This window comes from Heptranchias perlo, chromosome 34 (genome assembly GCF_035084215.1).
Source record: "Heptranchias perlo isolate sHepPer1 chromosome 34, sHepPer1.hap1, whole genome shotgun sequence".
Lineage (NCBI taxonomy): Eukaryota > Metazoa > Chordata > Chondrichthyes > Hexanchiformes > Hexanchidae > Heptranchias > Heptranchias perlo.
Window position 1 is genome coordinate 3,198,934 of NC_090358.1, and position 21,524 is coordinate 3,220,457.

General features: G+C 44.6%; 1 protein-coding gene across 1 annotated transcript in view; it reads left to right on the top strand.

The window, feature by feature from the left end:
- The window catches only part of LOC137301574 (stereocilin-like), a 35,672-nt gene extending 18,943 nt beyond the window's left edge, over nucleotides 1-16,729 (top strand). Inside the window, exons 12-20 of the mRNA XM_067971128.1 lie at nucleotides 785-875; nucleotides 3,922-4,111; nucleotides 5,632-5,801; nucleotides 8,705-8,860; nucleotides 9,755-9,897; nucleotides 11,718-11,866; nucleotides 12,510-12,607; nucleotides 13,753-13,903; nucleotides 16,656-16,729. Coding sequence (XP_067827229.1) covers nucleotides 785-875; nucleotides 3,922-4,111; nucleotides 5,632-5,801; nucleotides 8,705-8,860; nucleotides 9,755-9,897; nucleotides 11,718-11,866; nucleotides 12,510-12,607; nucleotides 13,753-13,903; nucleotides 16,656-16,729 — 1,222 coding nt within the window. The remainder of the gene's footprint in view (nucleotides 1-784; nucleotides 876-3,921; nucleotides 4,112-5,631; nucleotides 5,802-8,704; nucleotides 8,861-9,754; nucleotides 9,898-11,717; nucleotides 11,867-12,509; nucleotides 12,608-13,752; nucleotides 13,904-16,655) is intronic.
- The last annotated feature ends 4,795 nt before the right edge of the window (nucleotides 16,730-21,524 follow it).

Genomic DNA, 21,524 nt, shown 5'->3' on the forward strand with positions numbered 1-21,524 from the left:
TAAAGGACGGGGGAGTAATTGCACCAGTGCACGCAGACATAAATCAGTCCTCATTTTAAAGTCATACAGTCTGTCGTTATTTTTGTATAATACTTCAATTTGACATTATTATTTATAGTTAAATAGCAAAACGTACTGTAATTTGGGAAATAGAGTTAGTTGGAGCTTAGAAGCTTCCCTGCAGTACAGGCTGAGGAACTGGGAGATGCAAAACTGAGGACCACAGCACCACCAGTGGCAGGAGGTTGTAATTGTAACGTGACGTTTACATAGACCGTTTCCATTGTAAATGTAGACTCAACAATTGATCATGGAAAGTTGACAGGAAGAGCACACAGGCGTAATGTTTTAATATATTCTAAATAATAAACTATAGTACTTCTATATGCATGGTATGATGATGCACTGTGTTTCTCAGTTATAACAGTCGTACAGATATTGCACTACTAAAAATAAGCAAAGTGAATTTACTTAAACAATCCCATGGTGCATTGGTTTGAACTCTTGCTGTGTGATATTAGTAACAAACCAGTTAATCTCTTCATCAATGTAGCAGACAAAGGAATTTACTTCATTAAGCCTTATTACTACTATTACACAATGCAAATTCAAGCCAATGATCTTTGAATTTCAGTTTAGGGGCCAACTTCTCAAAATATCTTCACAGAAATTATGAGAGAAGTTTGATGTTAAAACATGACATAAAATTGCCTAAAATGAATAACCAGGGTTATATGTAGCACTGCAGTTGTAGCAAATTAAATATTTATTTTCATTTTTCTAGTGACTCCTCAAACTGGACCTCACTGATCCTGGACAAGGTAGACCGACTGGTTTTCTTTCTTTCAATTGATGATATACAGAAACTTCCAAAGGTAGGAGTGCCTAATAATTATTAAAAGATTGTATAATGCTGTGGTTAGACCCTATCTGGAGATACTGCATTCAGTTCTGGGCATCGCATCTCAGGGAGGATATACTGGTCTAGGAGGGGGTACAGTGCAGATTCACCAGAATGATATCAAGGCTTATAGGGTTAAATTATGAGAACAGGTTGCATACACTAGGCTTGTATTCCCTTGAGTATAGAAGATTAAGGGGTGATCTAATCGAGGTGTTTAAGATGATTAAAGGATTCGATAGGGTAGATAGAGAGAAACTATTTCCTGTGGTGGGGGAGTCCAGAACAAGGGGGCATAACCTTAAAATTAGAGCTAGGCCATTCATGGGTGATGTCAGGAAGCACTTCTTCACACACAGAGTAGTGGAAATCTGGAACTCTCTCCCCCAAAAAGACTGTGGATGCTGGGGGTCAATTGAAAATTTCAGAACTGAGATTGATAGATATTAGTTGGGTATTAAGGGATATGAAGCAAAGGCGGGTAAATAGAGTTGTGGTACATGATCAGCCATGATCTAATTGAATGGCAGAACAGGGTCGAGGGGCTGAATGGCCTACTCCTGTTCCTATGCTCCTATATTCCTAAGACTACTTAATGCTGCTTATCCAATGAATAGCTGAACTTTGCAGTCCGTAGACCGTGAAGGTCAAGAGTTCAACCTGTAGTCAATGCTCGCGGTAGCATAGTGGTCATGATATTGGACCTTGAATTCAAATCCCACCATGGCAATTTGTGAAACCAAGCTCAATAAGTCTGGTAATTTGTGAGCTGGCATGAAAGTTGCTGGATTGTTATAAAAACCCAACCCAGTTCACTGATGTCCTTCAGGAATAGGGAACCTGCCACCTCTACCTGGTCTACGTGACTGGTCCACATTACTTGGTTGAGGTGGAGTTATGTGGCGAGATTGGAGAAGCTGGGATTGTTCTTCTTAGAGCAGAGAAGATTAAGGAGAGACCTAGTAGAGCTATTCAATATAATGAGGGGTTTTGATAGAGCAAGTAGGGAGAAATTTTTTCACTGGCAAGGGGGTCGGTAACCAAAGGTCACAGATTTAAAATAATTGGCAAAAGAACTAGAGGAGAAATGAGGAGAAATTTTTTGACGCAGAGGATTGTTAAGATCTGGAACGCTCTGCCTGAAAGGATGGTGGAAGCAGATTCCATAGGAACTTTCACAAGGCAATCGGAATGTACTTGAAGAGGGCTAATTTGCAGGGTTATGGGTGAAAAAGCTGGGGTGTAGGACTAATTTGGTCAGCTCTTTCAAAGATCCGGCACAGGCACGATGGGCCGAATAGCTTCCTTCTGTTCTGTAAGAGTCTATGATTCTATGCAGTGGGCTAGCAAGGCATTGCGTTATAAATGCAGCCGTCACCTACATCCCAAGAGCAAAATATAAATCAGCGAATCTCAGCTGGAAATATATCGCCGTTCCTTCATCGTCGCTGGGTCAAAATCCTGGAACTCCCTTCCTAACAGCACTGTGGGAGAACCGTCACCACACGGACTGCAGCGGTTCAAGAAGGCGGCTCACCACCACCTTCTCAAGGGCAATTAGGGATGGGCAATAAATGCCGGCCTCGCCAGCGACGCCCACATCCCATGAACGAAATTTTAAAAAGTACCGACACTATAGTTTGCTTCGGAGTCTCTGGGTTTTAATGGGGAAATTCAGCTGCGACTCCTGTTCCGATCCGGTGACCCCCAGCTAGGGAGAGATTGGCTGTGATACCATCCATGAATAGCCTGACAACATTCAGTGTCTACACCCACACATAAATAACGGCTGCTTGGGAAAGATACCAGAGGCCACCTGTAGAAACGCACGCTCCGCAAAGAGTCAACACCTTCAGGAGAGAAAGCACGGGGAGGAAAATTGATGAGAGAAAATTGGAGGGAAAATAAATAATGAGTAAAATGAGCGGTGCCATGGAGCCGCAGGATTTGCATTCATGCCTCGAGGCTCTGCTTCTTCTGTTCCCAATCTCTGCAAAGTCACTGTGCACAGGCACTGAGCCGAGACCAGCCGTTTCCCCACAGGAAGGGGGGCTTCTATTGTTGGAAAGATTGGGTAGACGCCCAATCTCACAGTGCAGGACATCACCAAGTTAGAAACAGAATTGGACAAAAGATGAGAAAGATCAAGAAACAGTGGTTAAGTGGTATCAAGCTTGGCTTCTAAAAGCCTGTAGATCACAGAAGAAAATGAAGAGTGAAAGAGGCAGGGAGTTCCATGGCTTTGAGATCTGCAAATGAATGAGTTTTTACGTAGTCTGTATAGAGGTTAGGAAAATTTGGGAGAGATGCAATCATCCCCAGCTTTTCCCATCCACCGGAGTGTGAACGATTTTGGAGCAATGTTGAACGATCCTAAGGAACAGGTCCCTAACATGTGACATCACTGCGGATGGTGCCTGGTACAGTTAAACTTAACTCAGAGAGGCAAAAGGAGTAAATAATTTAAAGAGGAAGAGGGAGATGTACAGTCGCCAAATATATTCCTGGCAAATCCTCTGTGAGGTTGAATAATACACTGTTTTATAATGACAAGAATTATTCTCCGTAATAGACATCGTATTATTCTGTTGCTAAGTTGGAGTTATGTTCAAATGGCCTGTCCTTTTAGGGTCAAAATCCAAATGCTATTGGTGAGGGTGTTTGCACATTGGGACTGGGAGGATTGGGAAGGGACTCTTGCACATTTTGGTGGGTGGGGGAGTTGCAATGGTACAGCAGAACCTGGAATGGGGGGGTTGCGGGATTGGGAACGCTTGAAGGGGGCAGTCATGGTGTTTGGGAGTATTGGGAAGGAGGTACTAGGTTAGACGAATCAGTACCTCAGCAAAAGTCAAGAGGGGAAGGGAGTAATTTGGGGGAGGTGGAAACATTTAGATCTGTAACCAATGTGTGTGTTGACTGATCACAGTAAGGCTTCCCAATCGCAGGAGCGAGAAGATTCAAATACCAGAAATAGTGAGCAGCAAATGCGAACCCTTTCTCTACTCTTGTGGTTTCAGGATGTTGTGGTCCTGGAGAGGATTGAGATGTTGTTTCACAGCCAAAGGCAGTGGGAAGAAAGTAACTTTGGTTCTACCTGCCAGCAAAAAATGGAAAGTTCTGACCTCGACGACCTCTTTAAAAAGCAGCAAATATTATTACAAACCTCAGTTGGACTGCTCAACACCAGGCAGCTGCAGACCAAAAATGGTGAGAACGGGTGACTTATAAATTTTTTTTTAAAATTGAGACTCGTCACTCAGGCCAAGAGCTGTTGGTTCTAGGAAATGGAACATTTCCTATTTCAGACACCCAGTGCCAAAATCAAGGAATCTCAGGTCAGCTGTAACACTATTAGATGCCAAGTAAAACTCAACAAGGTGCCTCATCCCCAATTTCAGAAGAGCACCCTCTACTGCACCACTGTGACATTTATCCAATTCTTTGAGTGCCAATTTAGCGCTGGTTGAAATAGTTTTATGCTCATTAATGAATTCGAAAATTGTTTATTATTTATATATCAAGTAGGTGGGGTTAAAGTTTTGTAAACTGTTGTTGTTGTGTCATAACCTGTAAGGTAAATACAATACAGGGGTTTCTGTTCAATCCCTGGGCAAAGCTACACTGTCAGATATTGTGTCTGTAAGGTCGCACTCCAGTTCGTAGGGATCGAGGGATCGCTTACAGAAGGGGGCCTTGATATTGAGCACAAGAGAAATATCTCAAAGAAAGTTAATTGTTGTATTCATGGATAGAAAGGTCCCCATATCCAGTACCAACCTGTAAATGAAAAGCACTCTGATCTGTATTCACACTCTACAGTTGCTCGCTGATAGAGAACAAGGGGGTGAACAACTGAGCACAGTTCAAATTTCTAACCCACTTGTAATGTTGAGTTTACTCGAGGCTGTAGGGTAGCAGCCTGCATCAGGGTTTGTCCTAAAAAAAGTATGTTTTATGTTTCTAATTTTGTCTCCCTGGGTCATGCATGCCTTGCACCCGAGATATTGGGTGGCTGGGCTACTGCCTGGGTTCCAGCAATGTCCCTCTGTACCCAACAGTGGTGCGCAGAGTAAGGTGTGGGGGAGGGGGGAAGGGGTGGGGGAACGTGTGGGGGGGAAGGGGGTGGTGCTTGTGAGCAGATGACCTGCCCATCATCTTGTCCTGGAAAATGGCGCATAAGGTACAGTGAGTAATAGAGAAAATAAGATAAAAATACTTAGCGAGAAAAAGTTACTAATACTGCTTGTTTTTTGCCAGACTTTGTGTTTTGTTTTGTGCCTCTGAGTCAGAAGGTTGTGGGTACAAGTCCCCACTCCAGAGACTTGAGCACAAAAATCTAGGCTGCCACGCCCAGTGCAGTACTGAGGGAGGTCTGCACTGTCGGAGGTGCCGTCTTTCGGATGAGATGTTAAACCAAGGCCCCGTCCGCCCTCTTGGGGGACGTAAAAGATCCCACAACACTATTTCGAAGAAGAGCAGGGGTGTTCTCACCAGTGTCCTGGCCAATATTTATCCCTCAACCAATATCACTAAAAAACAGATGATCTGGTCGTTATCACATTGCTGTTTGTGGGATCTTGCTGTGCGCAAATTGGCTGCCACTTTTCCTACATTACAACAGTGACGACACTTCAAAAAGTACATCATTGGATTGTAAAGCTCTTTGGGACATCCTGAGGTCGTGAAAGGCGCTATATAAATGCAAGTTTGTTCTTTCTTTCTTTTAGATCCTGTCCTAACCTGCAGTGTTATCAGGACCACTCTTCCCTCTGCTTGGACCATTGATTTGTTGACTGGCATGTCCGATGACAACTTCATCAGCTGCTTGGAGATGATTGGTCAAGACCCCCACTTCCAGTCGTTCGAATTGTTTCAGCTCCTGGAAAGGGTTAAACAGGTATAAATATCACACAGCGAGGAGTCGAGCCGTGAAGATCAGGAAGATCCCAGGTTCGATTCCCGGACCTTTATGCTGTGCGAGCTGATCTAAGCTGGGAGTGAGGCACCACAGTTAGCCTTGGCGTCCCAGGGTTAGTTATGGGGGAGGGGGGAAATTGGCCGTGTTTCCTGCTCCTAGTCACCGTGAGTCGACGACCCCACCTGGTTGTACGTTGGGCGAAGACGGGATTGGCTATGATGCCATCTGCAGTCAAATAGCCTGCTGAAACTCATTGATTGGGCATTTGCACAGGAGTGCACTTGATGCCTGTAGAACTGTACATCAATAATGGGTCAACATCTTCAGGAGAGGAGTGGAGGGAATTGATGAAAAAAGAAGGTACAAATAATAATAATGCTACAAGCATCAACAACGATAAACATAAGTATTGAATGTAAGATTCTGGCGTGAAGTTAAGTATTAAAGAGATAATGTACCTCACTTTTTTTTGTTGTAATTTTCTCCCCTCCTGAAGACACTGACTCTTGATGGAGTCCATTGGTGGTGGAAGTCCATCAGTACGTTTGCCCAGGTAGCTATTCTTCACTTGTGAGCCTAGACCGTGACTGTCGCTGGGCTAGTCCACCAAGAGATATCACAGCCAAGCCCAACTCTTGTCTGCACCCGAAATCCACAGTTTCCAACAGGAGAGCAGTCAGGAGTGGGAAATTGGCTGATATTTGCCTTACCCAGGGGCAGTGAAGCTGGCTGTAGCTCTCCAAGGACTGCTTCATCTGACAACACCCAACTTTGCCCAGACTGGTATCGAACCTGATAATCGAACTGGTAATCTATGCGATTTAGCACCACACCATTCAATGCATGGCCATCAGGGGAGCTAAGTGCTCTGGTGCTGGTGCGGTTTTGTGCCGACAAGAAGATTCTTTGCCAAATTTGAAGACCCACCGCCAGATACAAGGTTGCATTGGCAGAGGGCTGTGGGTGTGATGCCAACGCATCATCTCAGCCTCCAGCATGGTGCGTTCCATAAGAAGACATAGACATAAGTTGTCAATGTGAGATGAGATTGGTCCATGTCAGTCAAGTTCCTGGTAGGCATGGGTTCCAGGCACCATGCCCCTAATTTGGCATTAATTGGCATTGAAGTAACAATTTGAATCAGAGAGGCCACAGTGTGGCTGGTGTGAAAAAATGGCAAAATGCCACACATTAGGAGAGTAGGGAGTGCTTTCCTGCATCTTGGGCTGAGGCTTAATGTTGAGGGAGAATATAAGAGGGCTCAACTCTGTGTCCAACCTGACCTAAAGTGCTTGATGCTGACATTAGGCACCGGGTGTCTGAAACGGGCAAATGATTTCAATCCCCACCGCCAGCATCCCTCAGTTTGAAGTCACACAAAAAAAGACGCAGGCCATTGTTATACTGCAGCAAGTGAGAAGCTGAAACCTGATGAGACTGCCTCCTGGGGATTACACAACACAAAACTGCTTCACGTCAATTAAAGTTTTTTTGTGGTATTAGAAAGGAAAAAACAAGAAGTAAACTAATTATAAAATACTTGACATATTTTGAGCTAAATTTCTCTCTGAACTCATTTACTTTGCAGGATACTTTTTTTGGCGGGGGGGGGGGGTGGTAATAATGTTTGGTGATAATGGGGGTGGAATTCTTCCCATCGACAATTTTAGCAAAATAAAAAGTAGGTGTAAGAACAAAATGGAAGACATGAGGTATTGAAGTCTAGGGAGCAGAACAAAGAGCAGGCGTAGGTAAAATTAATCTCAAGCTGCAGTGCAAAATGGATGATGGCAGATTGGTGGTCCTTGAAAGGAGGTGACTAAGAGGGGTATAGAAGGGAGTGAACACTAGAGAGAGGATAAATCCCAAACTCTGCTTCAAATCACGGGACAAATCAAACCGTCAGTAGGATAACGGGACTCAACATCAAATTGGGGTGAGAAAATTTAAGGCTGACACTAGGATATTGAAAGACTGGTTAATACATGGAATGTAGTTCCAGGTAGGTGTTAATTGTATCCATGTGACACTCTCATTAGAAGGTGTATAAAGGGTTGAGCGGGAGGGAACCTGCTATCAAACCAGCCTCCTGGCACCAGGCTGGTCGTGGTCTACAATAAATAGAAGAGGAAAAGGACCTGTTTGCAGGTAAAAGTTCTACTTGGCTAGTGTAGCAAATTTATCTGTCAACTGCCTGAGGGGGTGGTGGAGGCAGATTCAATCGTGGCTTTCAAAAGGGAATCGGATAAGTACTTGAAGGGAAAAAATTTACAGGGCTACGGGGAAAGGGCGGGGGAATGGGACAGGCTGGATTGCTCTTGCAGAGAGCTGGCATGGACTCGATGGGCCGAAAGGCCTCCTTCCGTGCAGTAACCATTCTATATCAATTAGTGTTAATTGTATCCAGGTGGTGCGTATCAATTGAGAATGCTCTTGTATCCATTTATAAGAGAGCTGATCTAGGTTGTGGATCTCTGTGAATAAAGGCTTGGAAGCAACTGAAGACCAGGCTCTGGTATTCTAGCCTTCACCACCAGGCTATCCAGTTTATAATAATAGGGTGATGAAGGGAGAATCCCTGGAGTTATTTAAGGAACAGTTGGATGTTGTGATGGGGAAACTAGATTTGTTCTAAAGGGGGATGCCAAGGTGGGCTGAACGACCTTTCTCACCCGTAGCTCTCCTGTGGCAGGAGGCATTTCACCCCCAAACAGTTTGAACATTGGGAACAGGAGTAGACCATTCAGCCCCTCGAGCCTGTTGTGCCATTCAAATAGATCGCGGCTGACATTCGATGAAACTCCAGCTCCTGAGCGTTTAGCCTGTAGCTTTTATCCATTTTAAACATGAACAACTATCACAGAATAATTCCGCTTTGTCAGATTTATAGGCCCCTGTCGGCGATGCCTCCCAAAGTGATTGAACAGCTTGGCCGAATCGCGACCCAGTTCACAGAAAAGGATTTGACGAGGCTGGACCTCTTGGACCTGGGAGCAGTGGCAGCCCTGGGTAAAATTGCGGAGTGGACCAGCAAAAAGGTACATTACTCCACTTGATCAGTGCTAGAATGTGTCTGTGTACTGAGAGGCTACATGTGCAGAAGCTCAAAAATGGGTCAGTATGCGTGCAAGCTGGGGGCATGTACGATTCCATCCTGCCCTGCGGAGGACAAATGTGAATCTTTAAAACAATGTGGCAGTGCCAAGTACGATGCTCCTCTATTTAAACTTTTATGGTTTCCCTGATGGTTCAGTTGGTTATCTCAGTGAGTAGCTGAGCTGTACGGACCAGCAGAGGCCCCATATTTGGTCCCTGGTCTGTCTTGAGTTAGCTGTTCTCAGCTCAGGTGGCAATCTGGATGCTACAATTGGCATTAGCCGCCCTTAGTGGAGAGATGATGACCGAGGGATCCTGGTCCTTGTTGTTATCCAATGACCACAGGAGGGTGACCCAGCTTGGTTTAGCTGAATGGCCACCATTGGCGGCCGTGCCTTCAGTTGCCTACACCCTAGGCTCTGGAATTCCCTCCCTAAACCTCTCCACCCCTCTCTCTCCTCATTTCAAAGGCTCCTTACAATCTGGAATGCGCTGCCTGAAAAGGCGGTGGAAGCAGGTTCAATAGTAACTTTCAAAAGGGAATTGGATAAATACAGTACTTGAAAAGGAGAAATCTGCAGGATTATGGGGAAATGGATGGGGAGTGAGACTAATTGGCATCTCTTTTAAAGAGCCAGCACAGGCACGATGGGCTGAATGGCCTCCTTCTGAGCTGTATGATTCTATGAAATGGGGTTGGGGCCACAGAATGGGTCTATAGAGAATTGACCCAAAACCTCTGTTTTGCCACAGTGGCAATTGGATAAAATCCCATCTTTCTAACACAATATTATATCCTGGTTTTGAATTAAAGGATAATTTAATCTTCGTTCCAGCTCACCATACTGTTTACAACCTTCTTACGGGTGAACAGGCGTAGGGTGGATGAGCTGGATTCTGTCAGCCTGGTAGCTCTGGGACATCTCATCTGCGGCATCAAACCAGCAGACGTATCTTTGATAGACCCAAAACAATTCAGGTAAGCACCATCAAAGTTATAAGGTTGGTGTCTGGCACAGTGGGTTGGAATTCCTTGTGTTTTCATCCTTTGCCAATTCCAAACACAAGGCAAGCGAAGGGATAGAAACTGGGCAGGGCTGGGATCCCAGCTCGAGTTCTGATGTTTGCTTCGATATTGGCCATGATGTGGAGATGCCGGTGATGGACTGGGGTGGACAAATGTAAGGAATCTTACAACACCAGGTTATAGTCCAACAGTTTTATTTGAAAATCACAAGCTTTCGGAGCTTACCTCCTTCGTCAGGTGAGTGAGTCACCTGACGAAGGAGGTAAGCTCCGAAAGCTTGTGATTTTCAAATAAAACTGTTGGACTATAACCTGGTGTTGTAAGATTCCTTACATTTGCTTCAATATTGTTCAAAATGCACTGAGAAGCTGGGTCGACTTAAAAATTAATGCCTCCGCGTCACTAGTGGAAAATCATTGACTTGTTTTCTAATCGTAGCAGCCCCGGGGTTACTGCACTCAGGAACAGCAGCAGCTCAGTCTGGCCCCATGCTGTCACTGTGTCCTGTATTGCGGGGACAAAGTCATTAGTGTAAAGGGGGTAGGGCCCGCGCCATATACAGCACTCCCTGGGCATCCATCCCATGAGAGGGTGTGGTGGTGTAGTGGTTATATGACTGGACTAATAATCCAAAAGCCTGGACTAATAATTGATTTCATAATCCCACCGAATTCAGTAAAAGAAAATCTGGAATTAAAACGCTGTTATCAGTAAAAGTGACCATGAAGCTTTCGGATTGTTGTAAAAACCCAACTGGTTCACTAATGTCCTTCAGGGAAGGAAACCTGCCGTCCTTACCCGGTCTGGGCCTATAACTGTCTCTAGTTCCTCACTAATGTGGTTGATTCTGAAGTAAGACACTCAGTTGCATCAAACCTGCTGCAGCAGTTCAAGAAGAAGGCCCACCACCACCTTCTCAGGGCAATAAATGCTGGCCATGCAACGACGCCCACATCCCGAGAATGAATTAAAATAAGGCAGAGAGTGATTTTTTTTTCTTTGTAAAGATCCTTCTTACCGTTACTGCTTCTCTAACAGCGATCGCTTGCCGTTCAGAAACTGTCAATGTGGGCCCCACCTCAGCCAGCATGTTATCCCAGTAATCCTGCATCATGCGTTGTGCAGGCAGACATTGTGTTTGGGGCTAAAGGAGGCAGAATTGGTGGGATTTCTGGTGGGTGATGTCGCCCTTCCAGTCCCACCACCTCTTCTGGCGCCAACTTGAGTGGGGAAGGGTTGGACTCACAGAACGCCTGCCCGTCACAGTTTCACGAAGGAGAAAAAAAGAGGGTCAGAGACCCGGAGGAACTGGGTTCAGCCCCAAATTCCTCCTCCCTTCTCCAGCCCCCAGTCCAGACTGTGTGATTTACACATTCCTGAATCAGTATAATTTCAAGGCTCAGACCTTAATGGGTTGGAAGTGTGAACTCGCTCCTGAGCGAATAGCATAGATACATTTAAGGGGAAGCTAAATAAGCACATGAGGGAGAAAGGAATAGAAGGTTATGCTGATAGGGTGAGATGAAGTGGGGAGGGAGGAGGCTCTTGTGGAGCATAGACCAGTTGGGCCAATTGACCTGTTTTTGTGCTGTGAATTTTACGTGTGTGCCATTGGATATTAGTAAAGGACGTGTTTGTGTAAAATTCCTTTGTTCTCTCTGTTTAATCAAACGGTTTAAAATTTTACTTTTGTTTATTTTTCTATTTTAAAAAAACGTTACTCCTAAATTGCACACACTGGTGTCCTGATGCGACGTGCTGATAAATCTCAGCCTGGCGGTTCTGTGGATCGGTAGATTGAGCCTATCCTGTGGGGAGCCGCAGCTGGAATCCTTTGCCAAACTCGTCACCCACTCACAGACGTTTGGAGAGGTCAGCCGGTGGAGATCCGAAGAATTCACTGAAGTTGGTTCCATTGCAGGTATCAACCCCCCCAGCTTTATGTTTATTTTAAGTAAATCCTAAATGTGGCGACTTTAAAGAATATTAACATGGGCCTGCACACTCGTTACTGCTAGAAGGATCTTACCACGTCTAAAAGAACTGATTATCTGGTTGTTTATTTCATTGCTGCTTGTGGGAGCTTGCTGTGCGCAAATTGGCTGCTGCGTTCCCTACTTTCATTTCTTTCATGGCTGATCTGTACCTCGACTCCATTTACCCTCCTTTGACCCAGGTCCCTTGATATCCTTACCTAGCAGAAGTCTATCGATCTCAAATCTTGAAAATTTCAATTGACCCCCAGCATCCACAGCCTTTTTGGGGAGAGAGTTTGAGATTTCCACCACCCTTTGTGTGATGATGCTCTGGCCAGTGGCCCCGACAGAAGCTCAGGATCAGTTGAAGGATTGCTCTCAGCTGGGAAAAGAAGTGGGACCTTGGAGTTGCATGGAGGGGGCGGGAATAACTGAGAAAATTGCAGTAACTGATGGGTCGCAGGTATTTTAGGGAGTGATCGTCACACAGGAACAGGCAACATGTATAATACGTTGCTGGTTAAATTAACGTACTTACTGTATTATATTTAATATTTTATTCTCCATCCCTCTTTCTCACCTCAACAGCTGGTCTGTCGGATATCGTGCTCTCGGCTCTGGTTAAAGAACAGATTGAAGGACTCACCACTGTTGCCGTTTCTACTATCTCACCAAAGAAATTTTCAGTAAGTGTGTAATATCCTCCTTCAATCCATCTTAGCGTATCTAGTGGGAAATGGCACACCTACTCCCCCTGTTTTACCACTTGATGCTCTGTCCCTTCCAGGCTGGAGTTCAAACACAGAATTTAATTTGGTTTTCCTCTTGCCCTTCCTTCCCTTTCCTTCTCTCCTGAAGGTCTTGACTGCTTGCTGGGAAGATATTTCACAAGATCATAAGACAATTACAGATAACGAAGGACATTCGGCCCATCTTAATTTTTCCATTTAGGAGACCCCCATTGCAGCATCTTATTTCTTAAATGATTCCAAGGTTTTTCCCTCCACTACGCCATCTGGAGGTCTATTCTAAATATTGCTCGCTCCTTGTGTGAACATGAAATTCCTGATATCAGTCCTAAATTTACTTTTTAACTAATTTGAACTTGTGACCTCTTGTCCTGCTGTAGCAATTTAATTTAAAGTAATATTTCAGATTTAGCTTTTCCATTTCCCCTGACTATCTTACATCCCACTGTAAGATTAACTCTCAGACACCTCCTTTCTAGGCTGAAAAGCCCAAGTTTCTCCAGTCTCTCCTCGTAACGGAGACTTTTGATACTAATGTTGTGGCTCTTCTCTTGCTGTCTCCAACACTTGAATGTTTCCCTTGTGTCTCGTTGACCAGCACTGGACCCAGTGCTCGAGGTGCAGTCTGACCTGAACACTGTACAGTGCACCCATGCCAGTTACCCTGTTGCATCTTGGTTGTTCATTATGTGTGAGCCTTAAAGGTGAGTGTTTAGCGGGCTCTTCAACAGCCAGAAACGTTGCAGCCAGGTACACAAATGCACATTCCCAGTTGTGATAACGATTAGGGATTGGAAACCCTGACCAAATTTCTCCTCCGTAACCCAATGGCATTGAAGTGCAGCACCCCCTACTGCTGCACTGGCTGAGGTCAAATAACTCAGCGCTGGTCTAGGATTGAACCTGGATCATCCTGGTCACTATTCTATCCTTAGCCTCCAGGGTCAATTTTGTGAGACGTCATTAAAGTTGCTTCCAGCCAAAACCTGTTCGCCCACCAAATGTCCTGAGATCATTTGCTCCTTTCTAAATTTGTGTTGTTTTTTATTTCTTACTAATTCCCTGTTTCCTTTCCATGGCAGGTTGTATTCAGTCCCAACCAGATTCGCATGTTTAACTATCAGCAGGCGGTAGCAGTGACTCCTGCTCAGTTGAAGGAACTCAGTGACATACAGAAGAAAGCTCTGGACATGGTCCTCACGTCATGGCACAGAACAGCAATTGACTTAAGAGGTAAAACATTGGCTCACTGCCTGTGCTTTACCCAGAATAACATAGAATTTACAGCACAGAAACAGACCCATGGTCTATGCCGGTGTTTATGCTCCACACGAGCCTCCTCCCTCCCTACATCATCTCACCCTATCAGCATATCCTTCTATTCCTTTCTCCCTCATGTACTTATCTAGCTTCCCCTTAAAGGCATCTATTGCCATCTGCCATTATTTCACTGGGTAGTTACACGGTGGGTAAAGATGAGTGTTGCCAGGCTACGATGAGGTCTTGATGATGGTGGCCTTAGGCCAAAGCTGGACAAGAGACAATCAATGTTCAGATCAAATCCAGATTAGACAATTTAAGATTACTACGAGGCTACTAATCCAATGGCAGGAACCTGATGCAGTCCCTTGTATTAATGGGCATGGGGCTGAGGCACTCAAGGTACCTGACGGGCCCATCACTCCCCAACGTTACCAGTCATCTGTCCACACCTCCACTTTAAAATTCTGATCCTTGTGTTCAAATCCCTCCATGGCCTTGCCCCTCCCTATCTCGGTAACATCCTCCAGCCCTACATCCCTCCGAGATCTCTTCATTCCTCCAGTTCTTGCCTCTTGCCCATCCCTGATTTTCATCGCTCCACCATTGACGGCCATGCCTTCAGCTGCTTAGGCCCTAAGCTCTGGAATTCCCTCCCTAAACCTCTCCGCCCCTCTCTCCTCCTTTAAGACGCTCCTTAAAACCTATCTCTTTGACCAAGCTTTTGGTCACCTGTCCTAATATCTCCTTATGTGGCTCACTGTCAAATTTTGTTTGGTAGTCGCTCCTGTGAAGTGCCTTGGGAGATTTTACTACGTTAAAGGCGCTATATAAATGCAAGTTGTTGTCAGCGTGAGGATCTAGGAGCCTGGGCACGAGCTGTCTGCAAGGCTACTCTGGCCCCCAGAATGTAACTGGAGCATGGATTTGGAATGGCCCTTGCAGAGGAGGCCATAGTTTTTAGGAGAAAATGTCCTGGCACGTGCCTGGAGTGTCACAAAATTATACAAAAGAACTGATGTCATATTAATGGGCGGGGCCAGCTCCTTCATGCACAGAGTGCCTGGATAGCACGGACACCAGCCGTGTGTTATCCGCCCCCTATATGGAAGTGAATCAATTTAATAAGCTGGGAGTAGGGTCGCCAACCCTCTGGGACTGTCCTAGAGTCTCCAGGAATTAAAGATTAATCTCCAGGACACTGCTGCATTTCAACATCCAACTATCCCTGTGGGCTTGCTAAGTGAAGCTGACAATTTGCTTTTAAGTGCAGCTTGTGTCCCACACTCTGGAATTCCCTCCCTAAACCTCTCCGCCTCACTATATCTCTCTCCTCCTTAAAACCCACCCCTTTGACCACACTTCTAGTTACCCAGCCATATAAACACTGCGGCTACAAGAGCAGGTCAGAGGCTGGGTATTCTGCGGCGAGTGACTCACCTCCTGACTCCCCAAAGCCTTTCCACCATCTACAAGGCACAAGTCAGGAGTGTGATAGAATACTCTCCACTTGCCTGGATGAGTGCAGCTCCAACAACAAAGCTCGACACCATCCAGGAAAAAGCAGCCCACTTGATCGGCACCCCATCCACCACCCTAAACATTCACTCCCTTCACCACCGGCGCACAGTGGCTGCAGTGTGTACCATCCACAGGATGCACTGCAGCAACTCGCCAAGGCTTCTTCGACAGCACCTCCCAAACCCACAACCTCTACCACCTAGAAGGACAAGAGCAGCAGGCACATGGGAACAGCACCACCTGCACGTTCCCTTCCAAGTCACACACCATCCCGACTTGGAAATATATCGCCGTTCCTTCATCGTCACTTGGTCAAAATCCTGGAACTCCCTTCCTAACAGCACTGTGGGAGAACCTTCACCACACGGACTGCAGTGGTTCAAGAAGGAGGCTCACCACCACCTTCTCAAGGGCAATTAGGGATGGGCAATAAATGCCGGCCTCGCCAGCGACGCCCACATCCCATGAATTAATTTAAAAAAACCCTCCCAATATCTCCTCCTTTGGCTCTATTATTCCCCTTGCACTGCTCTGAAGCCTCTTGGGACGCTTTTCTACGTTAAAAGGCACAATCTAAATGAAAATTGTTGCTGTGGTAATGCAATGTAAATGAGGGAAATCGATCATACGACCTTTTGCACCCTTGACAACGCTGGGCATTGGGGTGTCTGTGAGCCCCTGGCGTTCAGCATTGCTAGGGCTCTGGGGAATAAGAAGGAAAATTTAAAAACTTACGGCTGGTTTCAGATATGCTGATCTCTGAGTGACCGATTGCAGTGCCAAAACCAGCAGAACAAGCAAACGGAGCAGTTCAAACATTTTTGCTGTCCCTCCCAAAACCCTAAGGACCCGTTAAGGCCACGTCACATTCTCTCTCCCCCTCCGCTGCTCGGTCAGGCGCCTCAGTTGGCTGGGGAATAATGCGGGTGTTGGCCCAGAATCATTTAAAGTGAGGCTGGTTCTGGATTTCATGATGGGGTCAGGGATGCAGGCAATGAGCAGGTGGAAGATCTGCTTTGCCTCAGATCCACCCACTACCTCCCACCCCCCCCCCCACAAAAGACCTCCCCAGGAAATTCAGGGCCTTTTGTGCCTCTTGTATTTAGGAGAGCAGTGGTGAAAAATTGAATGAATAAATTAATTAATTAAACTGTGGCACAGATCAAATGTGGCTGGTTATTAATGAAATGTTCTCTGTTTGTAGGAAGATCATCTGGAGGAGTAATTTCTGGGAGCCTTATTGGACTATTGCTGTGGTTTGTAACCTTGTACATATAAGAGAAGAAGCTTATCTGTAGCTATTAAAAACACTTTATCCTTGTGTTGCTCTTTACTTATGTGTGTTTGCTTAACATTGCATAAGCTAGTTATGATTTCTGTGTTGAACTGAGTGCAAACATTCCATTTGGGTGCGATGTATTGCTTATGTATTTGTACTCGTATGATGCAACCTTTCCCATTTTTGTTTGCTGGTCCTGTCCATCTTTTGTTTTACTGAAATTGTGTGGTTTAATAAAGAATTTTTTTCTGCTTCGGATTAACTTCTCCATCTGAAACAATTGAATGTTTTGAGAGTGGTCCTTAGTCTCCCCTCCTCCTCCCACCATCCCATTTCTGAAAGGTGCTGATCCTTGCTGGGGTTTGATTCCACGAGTGCCAGTAACTCTCTGGTACCTCACCCGAGTGGCATTCTTCAAGGGGTCATTGGGTATTGAAAATATTCAATGAAGGTAATGCAACTGGGCTTCCCTGAACCTTATGTTGCTCTGTGATCTCACATAAAGCCACCAACTGGCCTATAGATTCCTCACAAGAGTGAAATCCAGCCTATTCCTTCCTGATTACTCTGCAAACCTCCAAAGCATCCAATTTGTGATCGCTTTGCGTAACTGTGTGATCTTGTAGATCGCACCCTAGATTTGAGTATATATTCTAGGCTGAAGCTTCAGTGAGTTTCTGAGGGAGTGCTGCATTTGGATGAGCTGCTAACCTGATGCCCTGTTTACCAGTTCAGGTGTGTGTGAAAGATCATATGGTATTATTCATAGACCAATGTCCTTGCCAATATTCTACCTCAACCAACATCACCAAAAACCAATTACCTCACTCACTCACCTCACTGCTGTCTGTGGGTCTTTGCTGTGTGCAAAATAGCTGCAGGGTTTGTCTACATAACAGCAGTGTCTCAAAGTCAGAAACACTTATGATTTGATTGCTTTAAGATGTTCTGGGTAAGGTGCTGTATAAATGTAAGTTTGTTCTTTCTACAAAGTGCCTTTAATGTGGCAAAGTAGGGGAAGGTGACAGAAGGTGCTGTTGAAGAGGTAAGTTTTAAGAAGACTTTTGAAGGTGGAAAAAGATGCAGTATGAGAGGGAGAGGGTGGTTCCAGATGACTGAAGGGCCTGCACTGAAGGTAGAGTTGGGGAGAGGGGGAATGTGTAGTGGAAAAGTGAAGGGAATTGGGAGGGATGTAGGCCTGCAGGAGGTTACAAAGCTGGGTATTGTTGGCATTTGTATGAAAGCTGACCCCCATGCTGATGGATAATGTCAACAAAGGGCAACCTATAGATGAGGAATAGGAGGGAACCAAGGATGGGGCAGACTAGAGGTGACCATATGGCCATGGAAGAGAATGTGTGATCTCATATCAACTCAGCCTTATGATCAGTATTTGTTATTTTTTATTCATTCTCGGGATGTGGGCGTTGCTAGCAAGGCCGGTACTTATTGCTTATCCCCAGTTGCCCCTTGAGAAGGTGGTGGTGGGCCGCCTTCTTGCACCGCTGCAGTCCGTGTGGTGAAGGTGCTCCCACAGTGCTGTTAGGTCGGCAGTTGCAGCATTTGGGGCCAGCGACGATGAAGGAACGGTGATATATGTCCAAGTCGGGTTGGTGTGTGACTTGGAGGGAGTAGGCACGTACTTGCACGTCTGAGATTTGGGTGGTTTTTCCTGAGAATTTGTCAATTTTGTTGAGTCTCAGGTGAGATTGCCTGATGGTAAACAGCGATGAATCTTCACGCTCATAAAACGTTTCCTTTGGGTTGGACAATCTGCTGTTGACAATCACCAGCTCTACCTCAGCACATTCCCCACAGTACCATTGCTCACATCAGGACCTTTGCGATATGGCAGTAGGGCAATTGTAGGAAATAACTGGTTTCGAATGTCTGACCACATTACCACTGCATTGCCAATTCTTTGTCAAAAAAGGAACAGAATGAGGGTGCATAAAAATATGCAGAAAGAGGTTTGAAAAATATTTATTTCCCATAAAAGCACTTCATAAAATATTCTACACTAAAAAAAATCCTTTGATGAAAATGTTTTTTTATTTTATTCCCGGGATGTGACATTTATTGCCCGTCCCAAGTGGGCTCTGAGAAGGTAGTGGTGGGCATTCTCCTTGAATCACTGAGATCCTGTGGTGTTGGTTCTCTCACTGTGGTGTTCGGCCAAAATCCTGGACAACCTAACAACAAAGAAGGAACAGTGATATATGTCCAAGTAAAGGTGCCATGTGACTTGGGGGGAAACTTGCAGGAGATGGTATTCCTTGGATGCTGCTATTTTTGACCTTCTTGGAGGTAGAGGTCAAGGGACTAGGAGGTCCTGTCAAAACAAGCTTGGTTGAATTGCTGCAGTGTTTCCTGTGGATAGTACGCAATGCAGCCACGGTATGCTGGAGGTGGAGGGAGTGAATATCTGATCCAATGGCAGGGGCACCGATCAAGCAAACTGTTCACGGTATTGAGCTTCTTGAGTGTATGAAAATTATATTAAAAAGTTGATTGATTATTGTCCACAAGAGCATTTAATTTACAAGCCTGGAAATTACTGATACGCAGTATCATTATACCAACCCACTTAAGGCAAAGTTTGGGAGGTCCCACACCACTGGTGATGCCTTACACACAGGCAGTGCAGATTGGATAATTGCAGTACATGAGGCACCATTTGGTAGCAAGGAACCTTGCAAAGTTTACCCTCAAATGTGTTCATATCAAATTCCTCTGCTGTTTTAACAGAGACATTAACCCATTTAAAACAACCATTAGAATTGGGGACAGAGGGACTTGATACAAACGCATTAAGCATTCGTCTATTAACTAATAAATTACCCATGGTGTTGCCCACAGACAGTTGCTGAACATTGCTTTTTTAAATATATATATAAGATTACAATGTAAATTGGGCATGTTCTCACTGGAAAAGCAAAGGGTGAGAGGTAATATGATTGCTACTTTTAGGATTCTGAAGCAACTGTATAATGGAGACCGTGACAAGATGTTTCAACCTTGTCCAGAACAGCAGAACCAGAGGACACGGCCTGCGCTTGAAGGCGGGTAAATTCTAAACTAATCTTCGGAAACAATATTTCAGTGAGCGAGTGGTCAATCCATGGAACAGGCTCCCTAAGGAGACGGTGGAAGTAATTAGTATTGATTCATTCAAAAGCAACTGCAAGATAGATGTCTTTCAGAATACACTATTTTGGGGATACAGTATATGAGTAATTTGAGACATGACGTGTGGTGAGTGTAACAGGCTCGGGAGGAACAGGTGACTTTGGACCTATGGTTCCCAAAGCTCTCCCCCACTGGGGGTTTTCCTCGCCTCATGTCTGGGTCTGTTGTAGATTAATTGATTGAGGTTGATTGCTACAATTAGTCATCAACTCCATTATCATTGTATCATGCGACTACCAAGATGGTAGAAGGCGAACTAGATGGACCGTGGTCTTTTTCTGACTAGCAATTCCTATGTTGCTATAATGGAGTTGAGAGAGACTTCAGAAACTCACTCTGCCCAGTGACTAGAACGTGCAGCTACACTGTGACACTTGACAGCAATTTACAGCGTGGTAAATATTGAGACAAATGGGTAACCATGAACCATGACAACTGGAAGTAACGTTTGTGGACAGGAAATGACCATCCAATGCAAGATTTTTAATAACATACTACTCTATATCCTGTGGTATTAAATTAAATGCAAGTTGTTGTATTGCACGTGGGGAGTTAAGACCAAGTATAGCCTTCAGGTAAAGCAGGCTTGGAAGGTGACAAATAATTGAACACGACATGGAGACATAATTCAGTTAAATTTAGACATTGCGTCCTAATTTTTATAGTTCCATTATAAATTCCCAGGTCAATATTTATAATGATAACTACCTATGTAAACTCGTTAAGCTCCAATTACACCCTCCTGTCAGTGGATGTACAGTGGCAGGAAGGTGTAATTCTAGCTTAACACGTTTACATAGGCAGTTTTCATTATAAATGTGGACACAGGAATTTAATTAATTTAGTTAAAAGATTTTAATTTTAATAAATGCAAGATAGTCACTAATAAATTCAATAGGGAATTCAGGAGAAACTTCTTTACCCAGAGAGTGGTTAGAATGTTGAACTCACTATCACAAGGAGCAGTTGAGGCGAATAACATAGATGCATTTAAGGGGAAGCTGGATAAACACATGAGGGAGAAAGGAATAGAAAGATATGCTGATAAGATTAGATGAAGTAGGGTGGGAGGGGGCTTGTATGTGCCGGCATAGACCAATCGGGCTGAATGGCCTGTTTTTATGCTGTAGACTAGATGTAACTCGATGTGGATACTAGCAACAACATTATTATTTAATTTGATAAGTTTCCTTTTGTTTTTTTATGATTTGGCATTTATTAGGGGCACTTTTGTTAGATTTTTTTCTTTGATGACACTGGGGCAACTCAGTGTCTCCTTACTGTTGAATTAAAATAGTCGAAGGAAATGTTGATGGGGTGAGATGAAGTAGAGAGGGAGGAGGCTCGTGTGGAGCATAAACACCGGCATGGACCAGTTGGGCCGAATGGCCTGTTTCTGTGCTGCAAATCCTATGTAATGATTTAAATGCATATATATTGCTTCATGTAATTTACAGATTATCAAAAAAGATCTTCAGGAGGAAACGAGACTGTATAAAAATATCTAAAACCAAATAAAACCACTCAGATTATCAAAAGGAAAATGACAGTATAAAATATTTAAGGAGAAGATAAAAACAAAAAAAAACAAAATTGTGAAAAGGA